The 20309-nt window shown below is 38.9% G+C and overlaps 4 protein-coding genes across 8 annotated transcripts; 1 reads left to right on the top strand and 3 right to left on the bottom strand.

Moving 5' to 3' along the window:
• The first annotated feature begins 37 nt into the window (after positions 1-37).
• Positions 38-2659, top strand: LOC118823708 (ubiquitin thioesterase OTUB2-like). 2 transcript variants are annotated; one of them, XM_036593465.1, is made up of 6 exons: positions 38-262; positions 415-495; positions 1481-1608; positions 1706-1790; positions 1884-2075; positions 2156-2659. In XM_036593465.1, the coding sequence occupies exons 2-6, from the start codon at positions 415-417 to the stop codon at positions 2360-2362; spliced, it is 693 nt and encodes a 230-aa protein (XP_036449358.1). In that variant the 5' UTR covers positions 38-262; the 3' UTR covers positions 2363-2659. The 2 variants fall into 2 exon arrangements, with proteins under 2 accessions (XP_036449358.1, XP_036449359.1); XM_036593466.1 differs by having other exon boundaries at positions 40-262; positions 1481-1599.
• ddx24 (DEAD (Asp-Glu-Ala-Asp) box helicase 24) lies at positions 2443-7936 on the bottom strand. Of its 2 annotated transcripts, none has more exons than XM_036593457.1 (9): positions 7815-7936; positions 6169-7027; positions 4788-5285; positions 4556-4709; positions 3801-4313; positions 3637-3712; positions 3353-3541; positions 2978-3107; positions 2443-2886 (listed from the first exon to the last, which is right to left on the bottom strand). In XM_036593457.1, the coding sequence occupies exons 2-9, from the start codon at positions 7016-7018 to the stop codon at positions 2648-2650; spliced, it is 2649 nt and encodes an 882-aa protein (XP_036449350.1). In that variant the 5' UTR covers positions 7019-7027; positions 7815-7936; the 3' UTR covers positions 2443-2647. The 2 variants fall into 2 exon arrangements, with proteins under 2 accessions (XP_036449350.1, XP_036449351.1); XM_036593458.1 differs by having other exon boundaries at positions 6169-7030; positions 7815-7934.
• A 529-nt stretch (positions 7937-8465) lies between these two features.
• On the bottom strand, positions 8466-11245 carry si:ch1073-416d2.3 (protein Z-dependent protease inhibitor). Of its 3 annotated transcripts, none has more exons than XM_036593462.1 (5): positions 11105-11245; positions 10188-10802; positions 9748-10021; positions 9407-9554; positions 8466-9190 (listed from the first exon to the last, which is right to left on the bottom strand). In XM_036593462.1, exons 2-5 carry the CDS (start codon positions 10780-10782, stop codon positions 8999-9001), a joined length of 1209 nt encoding a protein of 402 aa, XP_036449355.1. In that variant the 5' UTR covers positions 10783-10802; positions 11105-11245; the 3' UTR covers positions 8466-8998. The 3 variants fall into 3 exon arrangements, with proteins under 3 accessions (XP_036449355.1, XP_036449352.1, XP_036449353.1); XM_036593459.1 differs by lacking the exon at positions 11105-11245 and adding an exon at positions 10923-11072 and having other exon boundaries at positions 8808-9190; XM_036593460.1 differs by lacking the exon at positions 11105-11245 and adding an exon at positions 11034-11057 and having other exon boundaries at positions 8808-9190.
• A 221-nt stretch (positions 11246-11466) lies between these two features.
• atxn3 (ataxin 3) lies at positions 11467-18687 on the bottom strand. The gene is made up of 11 exons (XM_036593464.1): positions 18601-18687; positions 17248-17412; positions 17109-17153; positions 16059-16144; positions 15890-15956; positions 15563-15650; positions 15324-15459; positions 14813-14976; positions 14107-14266; positions 13847-13899; positions 11467-13099 (listed from the first exon to the last, which is right to left on the bottom strand). The coding sequence occupies exons 1-11, from the start codon at positions 18622-18624 to the stop codon at positions 13062-13064; spliced, it is 1026 nt and encodes a 341-aa protein (XP_036449357.1). The 5' UTR covers positions 18625-18687; the 3' UTR covers positions 11467-13061.
• Positions 18688-20309: the final 1622 nt, after the last annotated feature.

Below are 20309 nucleotides of genomic sequence, written 5' to 3'. Positions count from 1 at the left end.
TGTTATCCTCTGTCCCTTTAAAAGGAAGGCACGTGGTTGTTCCATACGTCCGGTTACTGTGACAACAATTATTAACCACATCTGAAATGTTCCAGAATGCTGCTTCAAACGATATTTGAATTTAAGCAGCTGTTTCGGAAGCGCGCGTGCTGGAAGGCTGGAAGCGTCGACTGGTTTGCATGGAACATACAGCAGACGGACCTCAGCCTGCGCTTTGTCAACTGAGCGTTAGCTCACCACAGCTTCGAGGCGTTTAAATACGGTAACTCAGAATAGAAGCTTTCAGAAGTGTTTATCACGACAGATTGTTTCATAGCCGTTTCGATTAACATGAATTATCTAGGCATATCGAGATGTTTCTTATGAAACGTTCGAGATTTTATCAATTTGAAAACTTGCACCCCTCTGTTTCAGATGGACGAGTCCGGGTTAGTCTCAGTTAAAGAGGCAACTTCAGCTCAGATACTGGAAGAGTCTGAGGCCACAAAATCTCAGGTATGTGTACGATGCATTTCTGTGTGCGATGCTGTTATTAACCTATTGATGTCCATGTCTGAAAATGTAACATTTTCTGTGGCCCATATGCTCTTTCAGCATTGCTGAACACAAATCTGGAGGTATTTTTTTCGATTAAAAGATATGTCTAAAAAGTGTGTTCTTAATGCGTCATTTAGTGTTTTGGTCACATCACTTTTTTATTTAATTGTGAATAGAAATTTGAAAATTATATACAATAAAAGAAATTCAAAAAGCCACTGTTAATGTTCGGCCAAAGTAAAACTATACAAAATGTCATCACTTTTGACCAGTCAGAACGAGCTTTGTGTTCTCTTCTGGAAAATCAGCACAGACCAGCACGCATTTCATGGTCTGCGGTGGTTTAGCTGGTCACCCCAGCATGGTCATGCTGGTTGACCAGCATGTCAGCATCAAAACATAACATATGCTGGTTTTGGTGGTGATCAGCTTATCAGCTTCCACTGCTGCTAACCAGCATACCAGCGTCCGAAACACAACACATGCTGGTTTTTCTGGTGACCAGCAATGCTGGTCTATGCTGTTTTTTCTAGCAGCGTTGTTGGACATAAGCGGGTTAAAATCACATATGGTATGCCACCCTATGGTAGGGTGGGTTTGGAAAGCACAAAGTTGGGAGGGAAGGGAAGCCTGACTGTCAAAGACATGTATGATTTATATTACACGTCCAATACTAAAATAAAGTATGATAGAAATAAAACATTTTTTAAAAATAATAAACAAAACACCTCTATTGGTCGGTTGCCATTGTCGCACTGCGATGTCACATGGTTGCACTGGACTAAGTCCTACAGAAATGATACAAAGTTTTTCTCTTGGGTAATAGTATTTTACTTTGTTTATAATGTACACCACATTGAGGCTTACATGTCTTAACAGTAAGCATTCACTTTAAGAGGATGGTACTTGTTCTGTCTCAACTACTTTGTGTTCTTTCTCATAGGACATTTGCCATCAGTTTGGCTTTATTCGCAGAATAAAAGGAGACGGAAATTGTTTTTACAGAGCCTTGTGCTTCCAACTTGTAGAAACACTGGTGCACAATGAAAGTGCCATGAAAAGGTATATCGAGTGAGTTGATGCTTCGACAGCTTATGACTTCCCTGCAATATTCTCTGGCACTTTTGTTAAAACAATGCTAATGTTGTGTTGTGTCTACATTTTTCAGAATTAAGGACAAACTGTTGAGAAGTCATGAAGAACTTCTAAAAGCAGGATTTGATGAAAATGAGTTTAAAGATCTTCTCAGCACTGTAAGTACTTTGAGCCACATAATTTCCATGATTACAGCTGAATGTTTAAACCACAAACTACAGCATTAGCCTAAAAGTGTGGCATTGTTCAAGTTTCTCAGGGTACTGGATCAGCTGGAAGCAGATGATCGTGAAGAGACCCTTTTGGGGTTTTTCAATGATCAGGCTACCTCAGACAGCATGGTGAAGTACTTGAGGCTCCTCACATCAGCACATTTGCAGAACCATGCAGACTTCTTCCAGCACTTTGTGGAGGCCCCCAGCCTAAAAGCTTACTGTACTCAGGTCAGCCTTGTTACTGTGTTTCATATTCTACAGTCATTAGAGAAGCTTCACCACTGACATTAGCCTCTTTGGTTTCTCAGGAAGTGGAAGCCATGGCAATGGAGTGTGATCATGTGGAGATCCTGGCTTTGTCTGAGGCACTGGACATTAGTCTGTGTATCATATCTATGGACGGCAGCGATGGCCACCCTGTATACCACACTATTCCAGAAGGATCTCAACCTTCTTTATACCTTCTCTACAAGACATCACACTACGACATTCTCTACAAGTGTAGAGAACATTAAAAAAGGGACTTGGACCAAATTTCCACATTTGGAAGACCACTGACTGCTTTATATTATACAAGAAACGTTTATACAGCCTTTCCACAGTCTATAAGAAAAACTGCTGTTACCAGAAAATGACTTTTTTTTTTTTACATACATAAACCTAAGTTTAATTGACAAAATCAAGCATAAAGATTTGATTAGACAGATCATTTGTATATAAACTGAACACAGGTTTTTTGTAAAAGCATGTTTTTTTAAGCCCTTTATAGCTATTTATCCTCAACAAAATAATTACAGCTATTAATGATTCCCTTTACGCTTCTGCTGGTTTTGTTTATGCCGTTGATTGGTCACACTAATTAGAGCTGTTTCGTTGGCCAAGGGTAGCTCTGGCAACTGCAGCTTGCCCATCTGAGTAGGATATTTTGTCTTCATGTGGGGTTTGAAGATTGGCTGAGTGAGTAAGTGCTTCAGGTGTTTCTTCAAGCCTTTCACTAACTTCTGCTGCTCTCGTTCTTCATTCTCATCCCTGCCAGCTCCTGCAAAACCATAAATCAATTTATTTCTAAATAACAAAGGTTTATACATAAGCTAATGTAACACCAGCATTGTAGAATACGTTTTACTAACCCAAAAGAAGATCATCATCAAGATCTATATCCATTTCCTCTGCTGCTTGTCTGAACCAAGAATTGTGCTGCTTCTCTCGGCTGTTGTGGTATTCAATTTTTTCTATTTTTCTGGCCACGTCAACGCGTTCCTGTAGAAATGACAAAGAATCAGACCAATTAAGTTATAAGAAGAATATCTAGGCACAGAACTCTGCATCTTAAGAAAGTCTATCCTGAAATAGTAATCTCTGTTCAAAACATTTTCACTCTACTGGTTTTAAATGAATTCTTAATACATGTTTAATTGCAGAAATGTACATTAAAAAAAACAAAATGAAACTGTCTCCAAACTGAGCTACACCCTTTTTTCAATGTGATTTCTTTCTCCCAATACCTTAATGGCTGTCATGCATTTGTTCTGAACAGGAAACAGGGGAAGATCCTCATCCTTTCCTAGAGTCCTATAGATCTTCTTAAAATTCATCATATCATCTGGTCCAATCAGGAGCAGACTAAGACCTTCTTTAGCTGCACGAGCTGTACGTCCACTACGATGGACATATGTCTCAGATGTCCGGGGAACCTATTCCAAAGCAAAACGAAAGATTTAAAAAAATTTAACAAATAAATATTAATTTATATAATGAAGAGATACAAAACATCTACTTGAAATATTACCTGATAGTGGATGACATGCTGAACGTCTGGAATGTCAAGCCCTCGAGCAGCAACATCCGTAGTAAGGAGGACGCAACTGTTTAAAAAAAAAAAATTCTATCAGAAGGCACTGGTAAAAAAATGCTTAACAATGTATTATACAGAACTGCTTGTTCTTCCCTTACCTCTCCCTTTCTGCAAATCTCTCCAGATTTTTCAGTCTCTGTTTCTGGTGCATATTAGCATGCAGTGGCAGTGGGGTACAGTCCAAAATAGTTAATAGTGACGTAAGTCTCTTTATGCAGTCAATACTGTTGGCGAACACCATTGTGCGCCCAGGGTACTGCATCAAAAAGTAGTAGAGATAAAAATCTTTCTCTTCCTTCTCACAGTGGATTCTGGTCTCAGTGAGCGTCTCCACTGTGGCCTCTTTACGGGTGAGGTCGATGACTTTGGGTTTGCCTTTGATTCCTACTTTCTCCATGAGGAGCTCCAGCTTGCTGCGCTCCTCCAGCTTTTTTCCTTTCTTCTGCAGCAGACGGGTAGGCAAGCTGTGGACCATGGTCAGCGTTGCAGAGAACACAAAGGTCTGCCTTTTTGGGTTGAACTGGGAGGTGTTGAGTATTTCCAGAAGTTTCTCAAGCTCAGCAAAATGGCCTTTCTCCACCATGCGGTCAGCTTCATCAATGACCAGGCACCTGAGGAGGTTATTTTGTACTTTGTTAACAGCTGCCAACTTTTACTGCATCTTATACTTTATCAATGGAAAAGTCAATAATACTAAATAGAATAAAAAGGCAAACATACACATCATAAAATATGAAACAACTTCACCTCTAAATGGTGAAGTAACTAAGCAAAAATCAGACCATCTATCATGTCTTAGTTCTATGTGCTATGGGAGGGAAGCGATGAAAACATTACAACCACACAACCTTACCTGAGCTGCCGTAGATTGCGTAAATGGGGGTGCTTGTCCTGAACCATCTCCCACAGGCGCCCTGGTGTCGCTATCACTATCTCCGGCTTGCGCTTCAACATCCTGTCTTGCTTCTGTGGTGCCATCCCACCCACCAGAATAGCAGTTCTTATACCTGTTTACAGAGATCATTATTAGTGCTGATATACCAATCAAACCACTCTGATAAGTACCTGCACTTAATGATACCAACCTGTGAACTGTGCCACAGCATCGATGTGATGCTTGACCTGAACAGCGAGTTCTCTGGTAGGGGTGAGAACAAGTCCAAGCAAAGGCTTTTTCTCACAGTCTTCTTTCACTTCTCCCATTGTTTTAATGTCTAAGCCTATGCTTTCGTCATCATTTGTTAAGCCATCATCATCTTGACTTTGATCAACAGAACCACAGTCATCATCACCATCATCGTCTTCCTCTACAGTCTGACCATCCACATCGTCTCCATCTTCTGCTGACTCCAATATGATCCCCTCATCTTCATCATCCAAATTGCCCTCTTCCTGTGCACTGGAGTTTTCCTCACTGTTGTCTGTGCTCATTGCTATGTCAGCTGCTTTGCTGAATCCTGGCTCAGTGTTCTTCTCTGTGTTAGACTTCCCATCTGCCCCTGCATTCTTACAGTGGATGGTTTTCTTCCACTCTAATATTGTGTGGATCATCGGAATCCCAAAAGACAAAGTCTTCCCACTTCCTGTAGAGCAATGACAATGAGGTTTACAATGACAGACAAACCAAAGTGTATATTTTGCCTGTTTCAATACAAGGAACATTTTAATATCAGGTTATTCTGAAATGATTAGAGAAAGAGTTGAAAGAGAAAGGTTGAAAACTGCTGAACAATTAACAGCATAAAGCAGTGAGAGACTGACTACCACAGTTTACCAGTGCACTCTTGCTTCAATTCAGTGTGTCAAACAGTTTATAATGAACACAATGTTTTCGTCATGTCTTCTGATTGCTTAATTCTAATCTTTCAGCCTCACAATGTCCTGCTTAACAGCTGTTAACACTTATTTGGTCAGGGTGGTGAACAACAGTCAATAGCAATACAAATACAGATACAAAAGCTGCATGCAGAATATACTCTGGACTGTTTGCTAGCTCTCTTGTGTACAAATAATGATGCAACTACATTAAGGTTGGGCTGGGATTTGTTACAAACTTTATCAATATCAATATCTTGATTTCAGTACTTTTTGCTACCAGAAATGAGTGTAAGGTGCTGGACGTGGGTATATTTAGTGACCGTAACAGACTGCAGGCTAGTCAAGAAGTGCTGATATTAACATGCAGGCAGAACGTAATTTATACACCTTGATACTAAATGACACTGAATTTTTCAATAAGTAGAACTAAAGTAATTTGGTCTGTACCGTAAAGGTATTGAGATTTGATACCCACCCCTAAACACCACACAGCTGGCTGACAAACAACTGACCAGCCAACAACCGAATGAAGAATATAGAGTGCAGACCCATATGATCAAAAACCAGTCACTGCCCGATTACTAATAGATGGCACTGTATGTATGATATAGCTTTCTGCTGAAACAACAACAGTATGACTTCTTTTACCTGTCTCTGCTGCACCCAGAATATCCATGTGATCTCGAATGGCAGGAGGAAGAGCGAGAGCTTGAATTGGTGTAGGAGCAGAAAATCCAAGTTTGCTTAGTGCCTTCAAAACAGGTGCTGGTACAAACAGGTCTTTCCAAGCAGATATATCTGTGTCCTGACCTGCTGAGTGTGAGAGGGCTGCATCTGTCCAGTTCTTGGTTTTTCTTTTAGTCTTGTCAATGGGTCCTATTTGGACATCAGTCTCTTTTACCTGTGAAGAAGGCCTTGTTTGTTCTGCAGCTGATTTTTCTTGTTTCTTCTTTTTCTTCTTATTTTTAGACTTCAGTGTTGTTTGTGCTGTAATCTGTTCTTCCCCCTCTTCAGCCAAATTGGACAAACCTTCTGAAGAGCTCTCCATATTCTTATCATTGTCCAGGTGTTTCATTTCAAGGTTTGCAGCATCACTTTTAGGTTTCTTCTTTTTCTTTTTCCGCTTTTTAGCTGGTTTCTCCACAATATCCACTTGCTCAATGTTGTCATCAGATGACAGCTCTGCAAATTCTTCCTGTGCTTCTTCAAAGGTTTCTTCTTCATCATCATCATCTTCTATTTCACAGGCTTTTCTCTTATTATTCTTCTTCTTCTTTCTCCCAACAGGCTCCTGTAGCAACTGGGACACAGTCGCTGTCTTTTCGGATTCAATCAGGGAATAATCTGTTAGTTCTTCAAAGCAAACTATCTCACTCATGCCCTCATCAGCAAAAACACTGGGATCTATCTTGACAGTCTGCCATTTGCCCTTTACCAGGATCCCTCTTTTTTTAGCAGATCTGAAGCGCTTCTTTGACTGCGAATTCTTAGTCTTCATCTTTTTTTCCTGCTAGAGAGAAATTATTGTTAATGTTACATGAAATAAGTGAATGAAACTGAATAAGATACAAAATGTAAACTGGATACCTGAAAACAGGCTTAAACAAAATACAAAGTTTGATTTTAGTATTTACTTCATAAATGCTAAGATTTCTGAATTTTGAATACATTCCAATAATACAGAACAATTATACAGCAGTGATTCCTAATCCTGGTTCTGGATAGACCACTGTCGTAGGGTTCTCTTTAAAGCAGTGTTTTTTAATCTCGTCCTCAAGGACCACCAGACGGTCCACATTTTTGCTTGAGCCCTGCTCACAGCAGATGGGGATAGAGCAAAAATATAGACTGTCTGGGGGTCTCTAAGTTCCAGTTTACCTCAGGCAGGGCTCGCTGATTAGTTCATTAGCTGTATGCGGTGTACTTACGGATTGTGAAAACCTAAAATGTGCAGGAAAGCGGTCCAGGACCAGACTTTAAGAACCACTGCTCTAGTGTGTGTGAGTGACTGCTGCTGCTTAGGATCTCGAAAATAGTTCTCAAAAATGTGTCCCCAACAAAAACATATAAAGTTGTCATACAATACGCAGGGTGGTCTACTAGAAACTAACTTGTAGTTTTATCTTAAAATATATATTTTTTTATTATTTTGACACAAATAGGGACATATTTGGCAAACTAGCATTAGCCATTATGCTAATCCATTAAAATAACATCATCCACTTCAACTAGTTAATAACTAATTGTTTTTAACTCTTTCGGACGCAGTCAAAACAAATATAATCAGTACTCACAGGTGGTTTAGCTCTCCAATACGTTGTAACGTCAAGCGTTTGATTAAACTCTCCCTCATTCACATGCCCAACACGAGGGCGCAGCCATTACTGTAGTGACGACCAACTGGGTTGCCAGATACCTCCAACCAACTCCACCTGCTGTCGTATTAAAATTCCCCATTTCCCCATTTTAATTGTCTAGCCAAGTCGTTTCAGATAGCAACTCACAGACATTAATTTAAAAAAGGTCGGCGTTCGACAAATTTGACTATTTCTTGCTTGGGAAAACTGTATTGTTTCATGTGCGATTTTAATATATATTCTCAATTTCTTTAGAATTTTAATTTTCTAGCAAGAAATCACTTTGAACATATGATAATTAGAATTTCATTGTCTTAACATTATTTTTTACTTGGAAAATTAATCTGTTAGAATTTAATTTATACTAGTAAAAAGTGTTCCTTCCATTAAAACAAACTGACAAAAGTTAACTGAAATCGTTCATGCTAAAATATATTTCCTACTAACGAAAACTAATTAACATTTTGAATTTCTGATATCAAAAATTGTAACTTACAAGCTAAAACAGCTTTTGATCATTTTTATCACCCACTGTTTAAGATGATACTGTGAAATTTATTAGATCATGAAAAATTTGAAACCACAAAGTTCAGTTTTACGATGTTTAATATCTTCACACTGTAAATTGCTATTTAACACATACATTTTCAATGCTTGAAAGGACTCAAATCTTAATGTAATTCAGTCCAAAACATAAAACTAATCCTTTTTCACAGTCTAATATAAAACCAACCTTTAACAGATAGGTCTGCTATGAGCCTTACAATAATCTAAAAGTATGTTGTGGTCTGAATCTAAACTTAACCCTAATCTTATAATGCAAAAAGTAATGTAGTTTGAAAAATTACAGGAATTCTTTAGCCAAAGTACATGACCAAACCAGTTTAGGAACAGATTTAACTATTGCACATATATGCAAATATTTTCCTATAGTTTGTGTACACTTTGTAGCTTAGATGTCCATTTAAGAAAAAAAAATATTTATTGATAATATATAACCAATTGACATGATCTAGAACAACAGTGCTTTAATCAGTGAGAATGCAGAAGTGACCATGGGCATAGTAGGAGTAATGTTTCTAATCCAGGGCACTAATTTGTTGATGACAGCACATGCTGATTCAGTGCTCAGTGGGATCAATCACTCTGCCCATAAACAGCAGACTGTTGGTTGCTTCGTGGTATATAAAAAAGAAGAAAGGCCTGTTTACGATGAAGGTGGTTGGCATAGAGTAAGCTGTGATTCCCACGCTTGTTGCTGCAGCAGCCACAGTGCCTTTCTCATCCACTTCAATCACAGCTTTGTGCAGAACCTGCACACAAATCAAGGGTAAGTAAGCGAACCATATTTTCCCTTAAGATCTCCACTGTACAAATTTTATATTCTGGTTTCACATTATTTCAAACTGATCTCAAACAGGTGAAATATTAGCATATGATGTAGCAATATCTAATTATCCATCCTTAAAAGCATCTGCATCGCAAGCATTTCATAATATGGCCCTTATATTACAGGCAAAAATGCATACTTGTGAGACTTTTAGACCAGGCTCCTGGCTCATGCCTTTGAGATTAGCTGTGTTCTTGAAGATGTTTTGAATGCCCATAGCTGGCAGGATTTTGTGCAGGGGGTACGACTGTTCCATCTTAAATTTGGGCAGGCAGACCTCAAGTTTTCTAGGAAGATGAATGAGAGAGTGAGACATTAAATTCCAGCAACTGCACTGTAATTTCAAACACAGATATTTCAGTGATTTCCCATTACATTTATCTATATTTTATGGAAATGCTTAAGAAAATTTTGAGTTCATGGTGACAAAAAAAAACAAAATAAAACTGACAATCACATAACATTAACTTTCAGACTTACGTTTTTTTCATATTCTTGATCCAGTTAAGAAATCTATCAGCATTTATTTCATCATCTATGATGGTGTAATCAACATTGCTGTCAGGTAGGACAATGAGCATAGCTGCACCACCCAAATAAGGCAGACGCAACACCTTTACTTTAAGCTCGTCATCACTGGCAATGTAAAACTTATCCACACTCAACATCATGGGAACCTGGACAATGTTGTATTTGTCTACATAAAAACGACTGTTTTCAGTGTTGTTTGGGTTAAATGGACTCTCCCAGGCACCTGGATGTTGAAAAAGAACAATCTCATTTAGATACACACATGCAACATCTCTTGCTTAAGACTTAACTCACTACTTCGAAGTCAAGCTAGTTCCAGTCAAGCCAGTTCCAGTCAGCAAGCCAATTGGGATGCCATGACTGTTAGTTTAAGTATGCATATAACTCACCCTGAAAGAAAATGGTATTGATCAGCATCATCCGAGTCAGTGGTTCGATGTTAGTCACTATCTCCTTCACTTTATCACCAGTTTTCTTCCTCACATGCTTGTTAATTGTCTCCTTACTGAGGTCAGCTTTTTCAAAGTCCACATTCTCGATATCAGCGTCAAAGAACTTCTTGATCTTATCACTGAAAGCCCTGTCTACTTGGAAATGCAGGTCCACGAAGAGTGCTGTTCCCTGTTCTAGTTTCAGTGCTCCATCATGGGTGATGTTCCCCTGGAGGTGCTGGAAGAGTTGTGGAATGACCTCAGGCTGCCCATTTTGTTCCAGCGTGTCCAGATTCAGCCCTGACAGAATCTGGCTGCGAGTAGAGTCCCTGGCTGCCAAAGACAGTGTGGCAAATGCTGTGGAAACGCTCAGGGGCGAGAAGAAAATGTTATTATCATGATGGCTGGAAATCTTGCGATAAAGGTTCATGGCAAAGTCAATATTTTTAAAGGTCAGATGAGTGATGTTAGGAGCTTGGGCTTCCTGAGCTTGGAGGGAAGTCTTGAAGCAGGAAGCGCAGATCAGAAAGAAGAACACGCTATTTTCCATCATCACTTTCCTCAATGTATGATCTGAAGAGAAGAAATAACAAGCAAACTTTTACAATCAGCATAAAATCCTCAGCTAAATTAACTATTACATATAATTACATTAAAAGTAACTACCCAAATCAAGGTATTGCTTAAACTGACCTGAGCAACAAGTAAATACACTGATCACTAGTTTGCAAACTATACAAACACATTCAAAAAAATATACTGTCTAAAAGAAAGTGACAGTCAAATGCAGAAAAATAGACATACATAGATGCAATTTATTTACTGATCAAAACATAAATGTGACTATAGACAAGCTTTGTTCTCCTTTAACTTACCAACAAACACCAGCTAAAGGATACGTTTCAGGCTGCTCTGTTCCCATTTGTTTGGAGAAACAAAGTGCAAGTGTGCACCGAGGATTATCTATTAACAATTGGGCGTTCAAACATGTACAGTCCACAAAGCAAGTTTAATCCAAAGCAAATCTAATGGAATGATTGAGCAGTTTGTCAAAATAATACTTAATAGAATATTATGCATTTTCAAGTGTAGGAGAAGTTTACATTTTTGCTTTGCAATCCTACTACAACAGTTTTACCATACAGTCGCACGGTCTGTTGAGGTCATATGGCTTAAATCAGAATGTTCAAAAGCGTTCTTTTAAAAGTAGTCAAAGGAATAAACTTGAGCAGAGGGATACGATTCAAAGGGAAAACCCATCATTTAATTTTAAGAAGTAAAAAAATCAAAAGCTACAAAGATAATTGTCGGTGCATGAGCATAAAGATCACTTAGTCTACTGCAAAGGGTTGGGAGTAAGATTATGTACTAAAACAAAAAGTCTTCAACATCCACAGCCTGTTTTAATGAATTAAAAACTGAAAACTAAGTGTGTGAGTATAGTCTATTAGGAAGAAAATTAATGAATTAAAATATGGGTGAAAAACTAGATGGTTTAATCTCCATAGTAGCATATTTCTTTACTACTAGTATACATGACATTTTTTTTGACTGCTTGAAAAACCACCTCTTGATTGCTGCATACGTCAAACTCACTCAAGATATTCGCGGCACTGGTAAATCCAGTGAGAGGTACCTGTAAACACTCTCAGTAAAGCTTCATTACTTTACTGCATTGGAAGTACAGCGATTAAGTAGGGTCTGAGAGTAACTGCCCTGTCAATACATTATATGCTTTTATATTCCAGTGACCAATGCAGAGTATCCATTAACAGATGTGTTATCTATGCGGGCTTGATGCGTACACACACACACACACACACACACACACACACACACACACAAACACACAAACACACAAGCGCACACAGAGACGAACAACAGTTGTTAAAGAACAAACAGCAGTAACTGTTCGATTATACTGAGAGCTATGAATCCATGCAGTTTAATACTGCCCATTGCTATAGTATCTTTCTTAAAGAGTCATGACAAATTCTGATCCTGGGAGGACAGAGTGTAAAATAAGACTTGACAATACTTTTTCCTTTCAGCTTTTTTCCCCAAAATGAGATTCTGAGGTCACAGTGGACCCTTATATCACTGAACCCACACCAAAAAAAGGTAGTTTTGAGCTTTTTCAAGCAATCTCTTAAAACCATCCCAGAGCACTACCCAAACAGATACAGGTACTGCACCAGAATTCACTAAGAAATCGGTCCCTCTTAAAATTATAGCTGGCAAAGAAAGGTAAGACAGGGTGTGGTGTGCCCATTAAGTGGTCCTTAGCCCCCGCACCCTAAAGAAGGGATTCAGTTTCCTTTCCACTCTGCCCCAGCTGACATGTTTGTGAAAGCACCCTCTGCTGATCTATTAAGTCATCAATGCAGGCACACTTGCTCAATTCACAAACCTCCTGTTTCACTATGAGTCCCAAAAATTACAAACAGATCAGTATTATGAAAGTTATATTAGCATATTTAAAGGCGCTGTGGTAAAAAGGCCGTAACAGACGTAAGCAAGAAAAACTGTACTGGGCTAATGAGCCCTCCCTTTTCCCTCTGACTTTAAAAGGTAAAGCAGCAGTGCATACAACACCACTTTAAACAGTAGATCATCATACTATTTTTCATGTAAATGTCTGTTTAACAGTTCTGTCCATATAAGAGCCTTATGAATGGATCCACATAGTGGTGCGTTGGTGGTAAATGGCCCTTCCTGGGATCTGGTCCTTCCTGTCATTCAGACACTGAGACGTTTTGAAGAGGTGGACGGGGCAGGTAGTAGTTGGTTGATATAGGGCTCTGGCTATAGATCCCCATTGCCACTATGTCCTTACTGGCTGTGTTTACTCCCAGTGTCTTGCTCTCCACCTGTTAAAAAGGAAAGTAATACCAAAAACTTAAAAATACACATATAAAAAAAAAGGTACCAAAAAGGGTTGTTTGTGCAGTGGCATAGAAAAACCACCTTTAGTGCCCTGAGGAACTTTTTTGTGCCCAATTTTCTCCCCAATTTAATAAATGCCAATTCCATTCCATAACTAGGTCACGTCAATCTACCAAACTAAGAGGGTGAAGGCTAGTGCCACCGCATCTTTTCGAACAGCTACTAATGCAACGGACACTGGACAGCTCAACACGCTTGGAGGAGTTAGCTAACTGCCATTTTGTTACATTCGCTAATGAATGCCTGCATTGGCTGGCTTTGCACTGAGTGATGGGGAGGGAGGGTCATCCTACCCACCCAGTCAAAGCAAGGACAGTTATGCTGTTTTGGACTCCCATCAACAGATGGCTGGGAGCCCGTGAAAAACTTTTTGAATGTTTAAACAACTTCCACATAATGTAAGTGGTCTAGGAAGAACTCTTATGTTGGTATAGAACCATTACATTAGGTTTCATTATTCAATCAAGTGGATCCTCTGTGGCATCGCTCAAAGAACCCTCTGTGGCACCTTTTTTAGGAATATACATATAAAATTCTATGTGTGTTTTAACTACTCATACTATAATACTATATATAAAGTACATCAAGAGGGATGCTTTTATAGACTTCTCAAAAACATCTAGCTCCATGTCATAACACCATTTAAAAAACTAATCTGAATTAGCCCTTACCAGCAACGTTTGTGTCCTGTGAAGATGCTGATTGAGCCTGCTGTTGGGACTGCCTATATGGTTGTGTAAGAAAAAGGAAAGCAAATAGCTAAAGCATTATGACATGCATGTGAGCTGCTAACATAAGTAGACAACAATTACATGTTAGGTAGCACTGGTTGAAATTTACTATCCTTGTAAATTTCAAAAAGCAAAAATGTACAGGTGAAAAGGTCTTCAATGATCAGAGTGGAAATAAAATGCTTCAAAATGCTTCATGCCTGTCAAAGTAGGCCTGTCTTCTCCTGCGGAGCTCCTCTGCTGTGAGGCTTTCACTTGGAGTGCTTTGTGCCACATCACCTGTAGTGCTTCCTGAGGAACCTGGAGTCATGGCAGCTCCAACCTCTTTAGTACCTATAAGGCTACTGCTCCCTGAAGCTCCTAGAGTAAGAGAAGATCTGTGTAGGTATTGTCAACAAAACTACAAAATTATTAATATAGCTTCAATATATGTCTGAGCATATTTTACCTATAGGGGTTAATACAGCAGAATTTGTAAATGCACACATGCAATTTCCACAGCAGGATGTACTAACCAAATAACAATATGATCATCCATTGCCAATTTTTGAGCATTACGTAGATCAACAGGGCGTGTGTGGACTTTCAAACAACACATGATTTCGCTGCATGACTTTCAGTCAAACTCTGGGTAGTACTTCTGAAAGCAGATTCATTTCATATATTGCTAGCTACTGTACATCCTAATCAAGTCAGATGAGGAATCAGTAAAGCATTCATGAGTTCCATCTGTTTTCACAGTTTCTATACTGTGTTTGGAAGACCATCGTAGAGTTTAGGTTTACATTGATACCTTTGAATGGGCTCCAAGAGGAAAAACAATTTTCATCCTGGCTATAACACACTTGCATGTTAGAGAACAACCTCAGCATCATCGCCACATGTTCTAATGTATCCATGTCTTACCCTGCATACTGAGCTGTATGGCTCTGCGAAGGTCAGCCTCCTCATCCTCCACTTCCATATCCTGTCTGCTCAGAGCCAAAGCCTTCCTCAGCTCCTCCTCATCCTCGTCCATCACACCCTCTTCCAGACCGTGCCTAGTCTCCAATGCATGCTGCCCTGAGGTTCTGGAGAAAATGATAGGCCATGGTTAAACTAATGCATTAAGTCAAACTTCCTTGCTGTCCTTGCTGGTGTAAAGTCCAAAAATACAGGGTCTCTGCCTACAGTACTTACAATTATGGGTCTCACTACTGGCTCATTATGATATTACAGGCTTAATAATTTAAGAAGAAGTGTTAGTCAATATGAATGAGGGAAAAAAGGGAATTAAAAAAAGAAAAAAGTCGGTCCTTGGTGATGTAACTTCATGCATACAGGCTTAAAATAGCTTTTAAGTGAAAACATGTATGATGTGCACAGTGCATGGTGTGTTCTGTCAATAACAATGTAGTCCCTGCTTGTGACTCCATACCTTTGACCACTACTTGTCTGAGCCTCATCCTCTCCAATGAGTTTTGGTCTGTGTTGCTGCTCCACCCTCATGATTTCCAAAATCTGGTCTGCTTCACATTCAGGCAAGTTCCCGCGAATCACAAAAATGGAATACCCTAAAGACAAGACAGGAATGCATCCATAGTAAGGGTCATCTTTTACATGCAAGGTAAACTAAAGATATTGCAGCAAATAAAATGCTACTTAAAAAGAGTTTACCTTCCTGCTGTAATTGTGCAAGGAAAAGTGCCAGGTATGTATCTGATATCAGCTCTGGTCCCGTTAAAAGCGAGTTCAAATTAAACCACTACAAAGAATGACAGTACAGTGAGATTAAATTTAATTTTTATTACACACTGTTTTGCAAAAATCCTTAGTTGTTTTCAGTCAGATAGCCATCAGAGATCTTCAGATGCCACAAATATAAAAGCAGCTTATTTATGCACTTTAACAATTCATTAAATTGTCTTTTGTGATTACAGTTGTACAAGACATATGAATATGAAAGGTGCTTCAGAAATAAAATGTATTATTCAGACATCATACCTGCTGCCCCAGTTTTCGTACTGTAAACCAGTGCTCTTTGTAGTTACATATAAAGGCTTTTTCATTTCTGAAACCACAAATGACATTCTAGTAAATATGGATTAAAGAAACCACAGAAAATATATTAGTAAGACAACACTGACTCATGAAAGCACACATAGGTACTTACACTGGGTCTATCGTTAGTCGCTGGTACTCACGGCTGTTGAAGAGGATCAGCTCCAAACCCCAAACTCCTAGAGCATTACTTATTACCTGCCATGATGGTATAATATCAAGGCAGTCATTTTCTGGCAGTTCAAATACAAATACAAATAGAAAAGTAAAAGCTTTCTTTAACGTCTCATTCAAACATTTGTTGTACGAAGATGTTTTGAATATAGGTCATTCCATGTCAAATCACCTGAAGAAAAGCAGTTCTGACATCATCCACCATGGATTTTAAAGCCATTAAAAAAACTGATGTGACTCTTTGGGCACTTGCTGGTAAAAAATGTTCATCGGATACAAAGAAAGGCTCATAGTTATTTTAAGTTAAGAGTATATTTTAATCGTCAATAATTTCATGAGTCACAGATGTGGAGCTCTATCATTGTTGAAAGATCAGAGGGATTCAAAACAACAAACAGCAGGTCAAGCTCCAAAGTACCACTGTTGTAATGTAAACACATGTTTAAAAAGCATGATCATTTGAGATTAATATTTACATACTTGACAGACAGATCATGGGGAAAACCAAGATGGCTGCTGAATATTATCAAAAGGTCTTCAGCTTTATGTTTTTATTAAATTTCATCTATCATTGTGATAGTTAATCGGTCCAGGTGAGGGCACTGTTAGGCCAGAGTAACTGGAAAAGACTTCACTTGAGATGTTAATATCCTGACAGGGAAAATATAATTTCATTTATTTAACATAAACCTAACCTAACCTAACATACATACATAAATAATAACGAGACACTTGAAGAACTATAGCTGAAATAAAAAAACTGATTATTAAAGAACATTTCTATAACCAAGTAGCCAACTTTGGCTCTTTACAAATTTATGTTTGTAAACTTTGTACCTGAATGTGCTTATGACAACACTGCTAATGTAGCAGCGAGCTCTAGTAGTGTGACATGGAATGACACATATCTATAAATTATTCTATTTCTTCGTATCATTATTATTATTATTAACAAACCTAATGTCAAAAATGATATAAAATATCTCACTTGAATGGAAAAGAATCCGCTGTCGTCCATGTTTCCGGACGGTTGCTGAGATAAAGATGGGGCAGCAAAAACACTGTTAAGCTACTGAACAGCTTCCCACAACACTGACCCTTGCATGTACCCCAACATTACTGCCTACCTGTAAAAACGTCCTGTACTCCTCACTCAGTACACCACCCTCAGCCATCCTTATCCTTTCTTCCTCATCCAGCTGCTGTGCAATGGATGACAAGTCCACTGGAGTGAAATATTCCCCCTGAAGTAGGTTATTCAGGCAGTGCTGGGCACATAAAGAGCCCTCTTGCTACAAGGCAATAATGTGGCATTTAATATATTGACAACTGACATGCACGCATTGCTGACAAAGGCAAATCAAATATGCACACATAGGCTGTTTTATCTCCACAGAAAAGCACTGCCAGTATAATGAGCCTAAGCGCACCATGACCAATGCCAAGTGGCAGTTAGATGGGTATCAAGCCCCCCAGGACTGGGTTGTGAAACAGTGGAACTGCATTCTCTGGAGTGATGGAGCATCACTGAATACATTTGGGATGAGTTGCAGTGGCATTTGTAATCCAGAACAAAACATCTACCATCAGTACTTGACCTCACTAATGCTCTTATGGCCGAATGCAGTCAAATAATCACAGCAATGTTCCAACAATCGCAGGTACAATGACTCCTGCGTTCTCAGAAGAGTAGAGACTATTGCTGCAGCAAAAGGGGAACAAACTCTCTATTAATACCCTTAATTTAGCAAGAAATGTTGGATGAGGAGGTGTCTATAAAGTTTTGGACATATCATGTACTTTTCAGACATCATCCCAGCTAAAATGAACCATAACTGAAAGCAACCTTTGACGTAGCTGTGGCCACCTGACAGAGAAAGCCATAACACTGGTAACGTTAATGTAACTTTAATGTAAGCACAGATGAATGTGAATCTAACAAAACTGTAAATTATAGCATGTAATATAATAACATCACGTTAGCTAAACGTAAAATTTCTTCCAATGCAATTGGGGCGGAAACTTGCTAGCTAGTTAGGTGACGTTAACTAACCTTAAGGTTAGCTAGCTCATAAAAGCTGACTTCGCACTAATATATTTGTAATATTTTGGTTAGCTAACTAGTTATTTAACACACAGGAACTACTGAAGCTTAGCTAACCTACATGGCTTATAATGACATCGACATTGCCTCTAAAACGAGCTCAACCAACATACATAAATCTACGCAATAAACATCACCTACACACTTTGTCGTAACTCGTCAAAACACCGTCTAGCTTGAGTGTTGTTGTCAGTTAGCGAGCTAGCTTAGCAAGTCAGCTAAACAACCTAGCAAAGCGCTAGCTAAAGCTACAATCACACGAGACACGCGTTTTATAGACGACTTTTTCATTCGTATTAAGTGCAGCTCGCAGTTAGGATAAAAATATCAATCGGCAACTAGATAATAAGAGAAAAGAAACAACACCAGAGCTCACTTTTTCGTGGAAGATAGACTCCATGTTTGAATTGTCTATGAAGCATCATAGCTACGAGCCAACTTTGACCCTGTGTGTGACATCACATGAGAGAGAGAGAGAGAGAGAGAGAGAGAGAGAGAGAGAGAGAGAGAGAGAGAGAGAGAGATGACTTTAGAAACATTTTCGGTGGCACAATAACTCCCACAAAACATATTTTCAGTCTTAATTTATATCAAAATCCACCCGCGAATAAAACTTAGGCCTGTTTAAAGGAGAAGTTCACAGAGCCATAATTCAGTGGTTGAGATGTAAACTCATTCAGACTAGTCTGATGTGAAATGATTCATTTGTAGAGAAACTTACAGACTCAGATTTCTTTACAGTGGTGGTGATAGGAACCCGCGGTAAATTCGTAGAAAATCTGAGTTTTCTTTAGGGACTATGTTGCCTTATTGTCCCCCCACCATGAATAGATTAAAATAAACTGATTCGATATGTTTTAGGACTTTATCCCCAAACTATACTGTGTCAGACAAAGTAAAAAGTTCTGTCAGGAAGCTTAGATGTCGACGTCGGGTTCGTATCTGCGCCACTGTGAATAATTCTGATTCTGTAAGTTTCTCTAAAACGGAGCATTTCACACCAAACCACTCTGAGTGACTTTGTTTATTAACCATTTAATTAAGAAGACATTCCCTTTCAACTCTTAGCTCTTTTTAATGTAGTTTCTGCTCTGTGTGCCTGAAATACGCCTTTCTTGGCTTTTTTTTTTTCCTGTTTTCTGTTTTTCAGGAGCACTCTGAAGAAAACTGTGCTTCTAGATCATTTTGGGCCCCTGCGTTGAACAGCAGTACTGCCACGACTGAAGCGGTTCTGAAGGCAGTGGGTGCCACTGTTCCATGTAAGATGCTTGATATTAATGTACTGTTAGGTATTTTTATGGGTTCTGTTAATTCGGTCTTCCTAAGTAGTCAGCAAAAATAAATAAGGCCGGAATACAAAATAGATAGATGTTGCTTTTGTCTAGCATCTTCTGTCTTGACATCTAGTCCACCAGATGGCGCTATTGACATCCACATAAATGTACATGGTCAGACGAGCGTGGCTGTAGATTACAGGAACTGGGACGCAATTTAAGTTCAGTCTACAGAAGCGCCATTGAGCTGAACTGTCATTACCGTACCAAGTACTAAACCTGAACCAAGCTGCCTTTTATACAGTAAAAATAGTAAGTTAAATTTAAATTATTTTTGATGTGGAGAAAGAAAGACAGAAAGTCAGAAAGAAAGGTTTAAAAAATGCATGCCATTGTGTGTGACTGAAGTTATGCCAGTTTGCATACTTGTCTAGGGTAGGGCTGTAGTCAGGACCACCTTGGTTCACTATAAGCCTAATGCCAAGATCATGACTAGCCAAGACGAAGTGAAGACTGAGTCTAAATGAAAGTGATACCGGGTCAAGACCGAAACCCCCAATGAATAAATTAAAGAGTCCTCACTGAGATCGAGCCTTAACTACTTTTAACCGCTTTCACTGCAATTAAATGAAACACAAACAGACACAATTATTTTTTTCCTTCCTTGAGTCAGTGCATGTTGGTGACAGTTAGAGCCCACATCCTACATTTTTCTTGTTTTCATTCATTCATTCATTCATTCATTCATTCATTCCAGGTCCACTTATAATGTTTGTGTGCTTCTATCTACCAAAAACAGTCATAATTAATT

The sequence above is a fragment of the Colossoma macropomum genome, unplaced genomic scaffold (assembly GCF_904425465.1).
Source record: "Colossoma macropomum unplaced genomic scaffold, Colossoma_macropomum, whole genome shotgun sequence".
Lineage (NCBI taxonomy): Eukaryota > Metazoa > Chordata > Actinopteri > Characiformes > Serrasalmidae > Colossoma > Colossoma macropomum.
Note: the sequence above shows the minus strand (reverse complement) of the source record. Positions and strands in the feature narration are given on the sequence as shown.

Coding starts and splice junctions, on each gene's coding strand:
- ddx24 (XM_036593457.1), bottom strand. CDS start 7,018: ATGAAGACTAAGAATTCGCAGTCAAAGAAGCGCTTCAGATCTGCTAAA. Junction 4,314..4,555: donor CGCAATCTACGGCAGCTCAG/GTAAGGTTGTGT, acceptor TAACCTCCTCAG/GTGCCTGGTCATTGATGAAG. Junction 2,887..2,977: donor TGATGATGATCTTCTTTTGG/GTTAGTAAAACG, acceptor ATGGTTTTGCAG/GAGCTGGCAGGGATGAGAAT.
- atxn3 (XM_036593464.1), bottom strand. CDS start 18,624: ATGGAGTCTATCTTCCACGAAAAA. Junction 17,413..18,600: donor AGTCTATCTTCCACGAAAAA/GTGAGCTCTGGT, acceptor ATTGCCTTGTAG/CAAGAGGGCTCTTTATGTGC. Junction 16,145..17,108: donor GCGGATTCTTTTCCATTCAA/GTGAGATATTTT, acceptor CCATCATGGCAG/GTAATAAGTAATGCTCTAGG.
- si:ch1073-416d2.3 (XM_036593462.1), bottom strand. CDS start 10,782: ATGATGGAAAATAGCGTGTTCTTCTTTCTGATCTGCGCTTCCTGCTTC. Junction 9,555..9,747: donor ATCAAGAATATGAAAAAAAC/GTAAGTCTGAAA, acceptor TCATCTTCCTAG/AAAACTTGAGGTCTGCCTGC. Junction 9,191..9,406: donor CTGGTCTAAAAGTCTCACAA/GTATGCATTTTT, acceptor ATTTGTGTGCAG/GTTCTGCACAAAGCTGTGAT.
- LOC118823708 (XM_036593465.1), top strand. CDS start 415: ATGGACGAGTCCGGGTTAGTCTCAGTTAAAGAGGCAACTTCAGCTCAG. Junction 496..1,480: donor CTGAGGCCACAAAATCTCAG/GTATGTGTACGA, acceptor TCTTTCTCATAG/GACATTTGCCATCAGTTTGG. Junction 1,609..1,705: donor GCCATGAAAAGGTATATCGA/GTGAGTTGATGC, acceptor TACATTTTTCAG/AATTAAGGACAAACTGTTGA.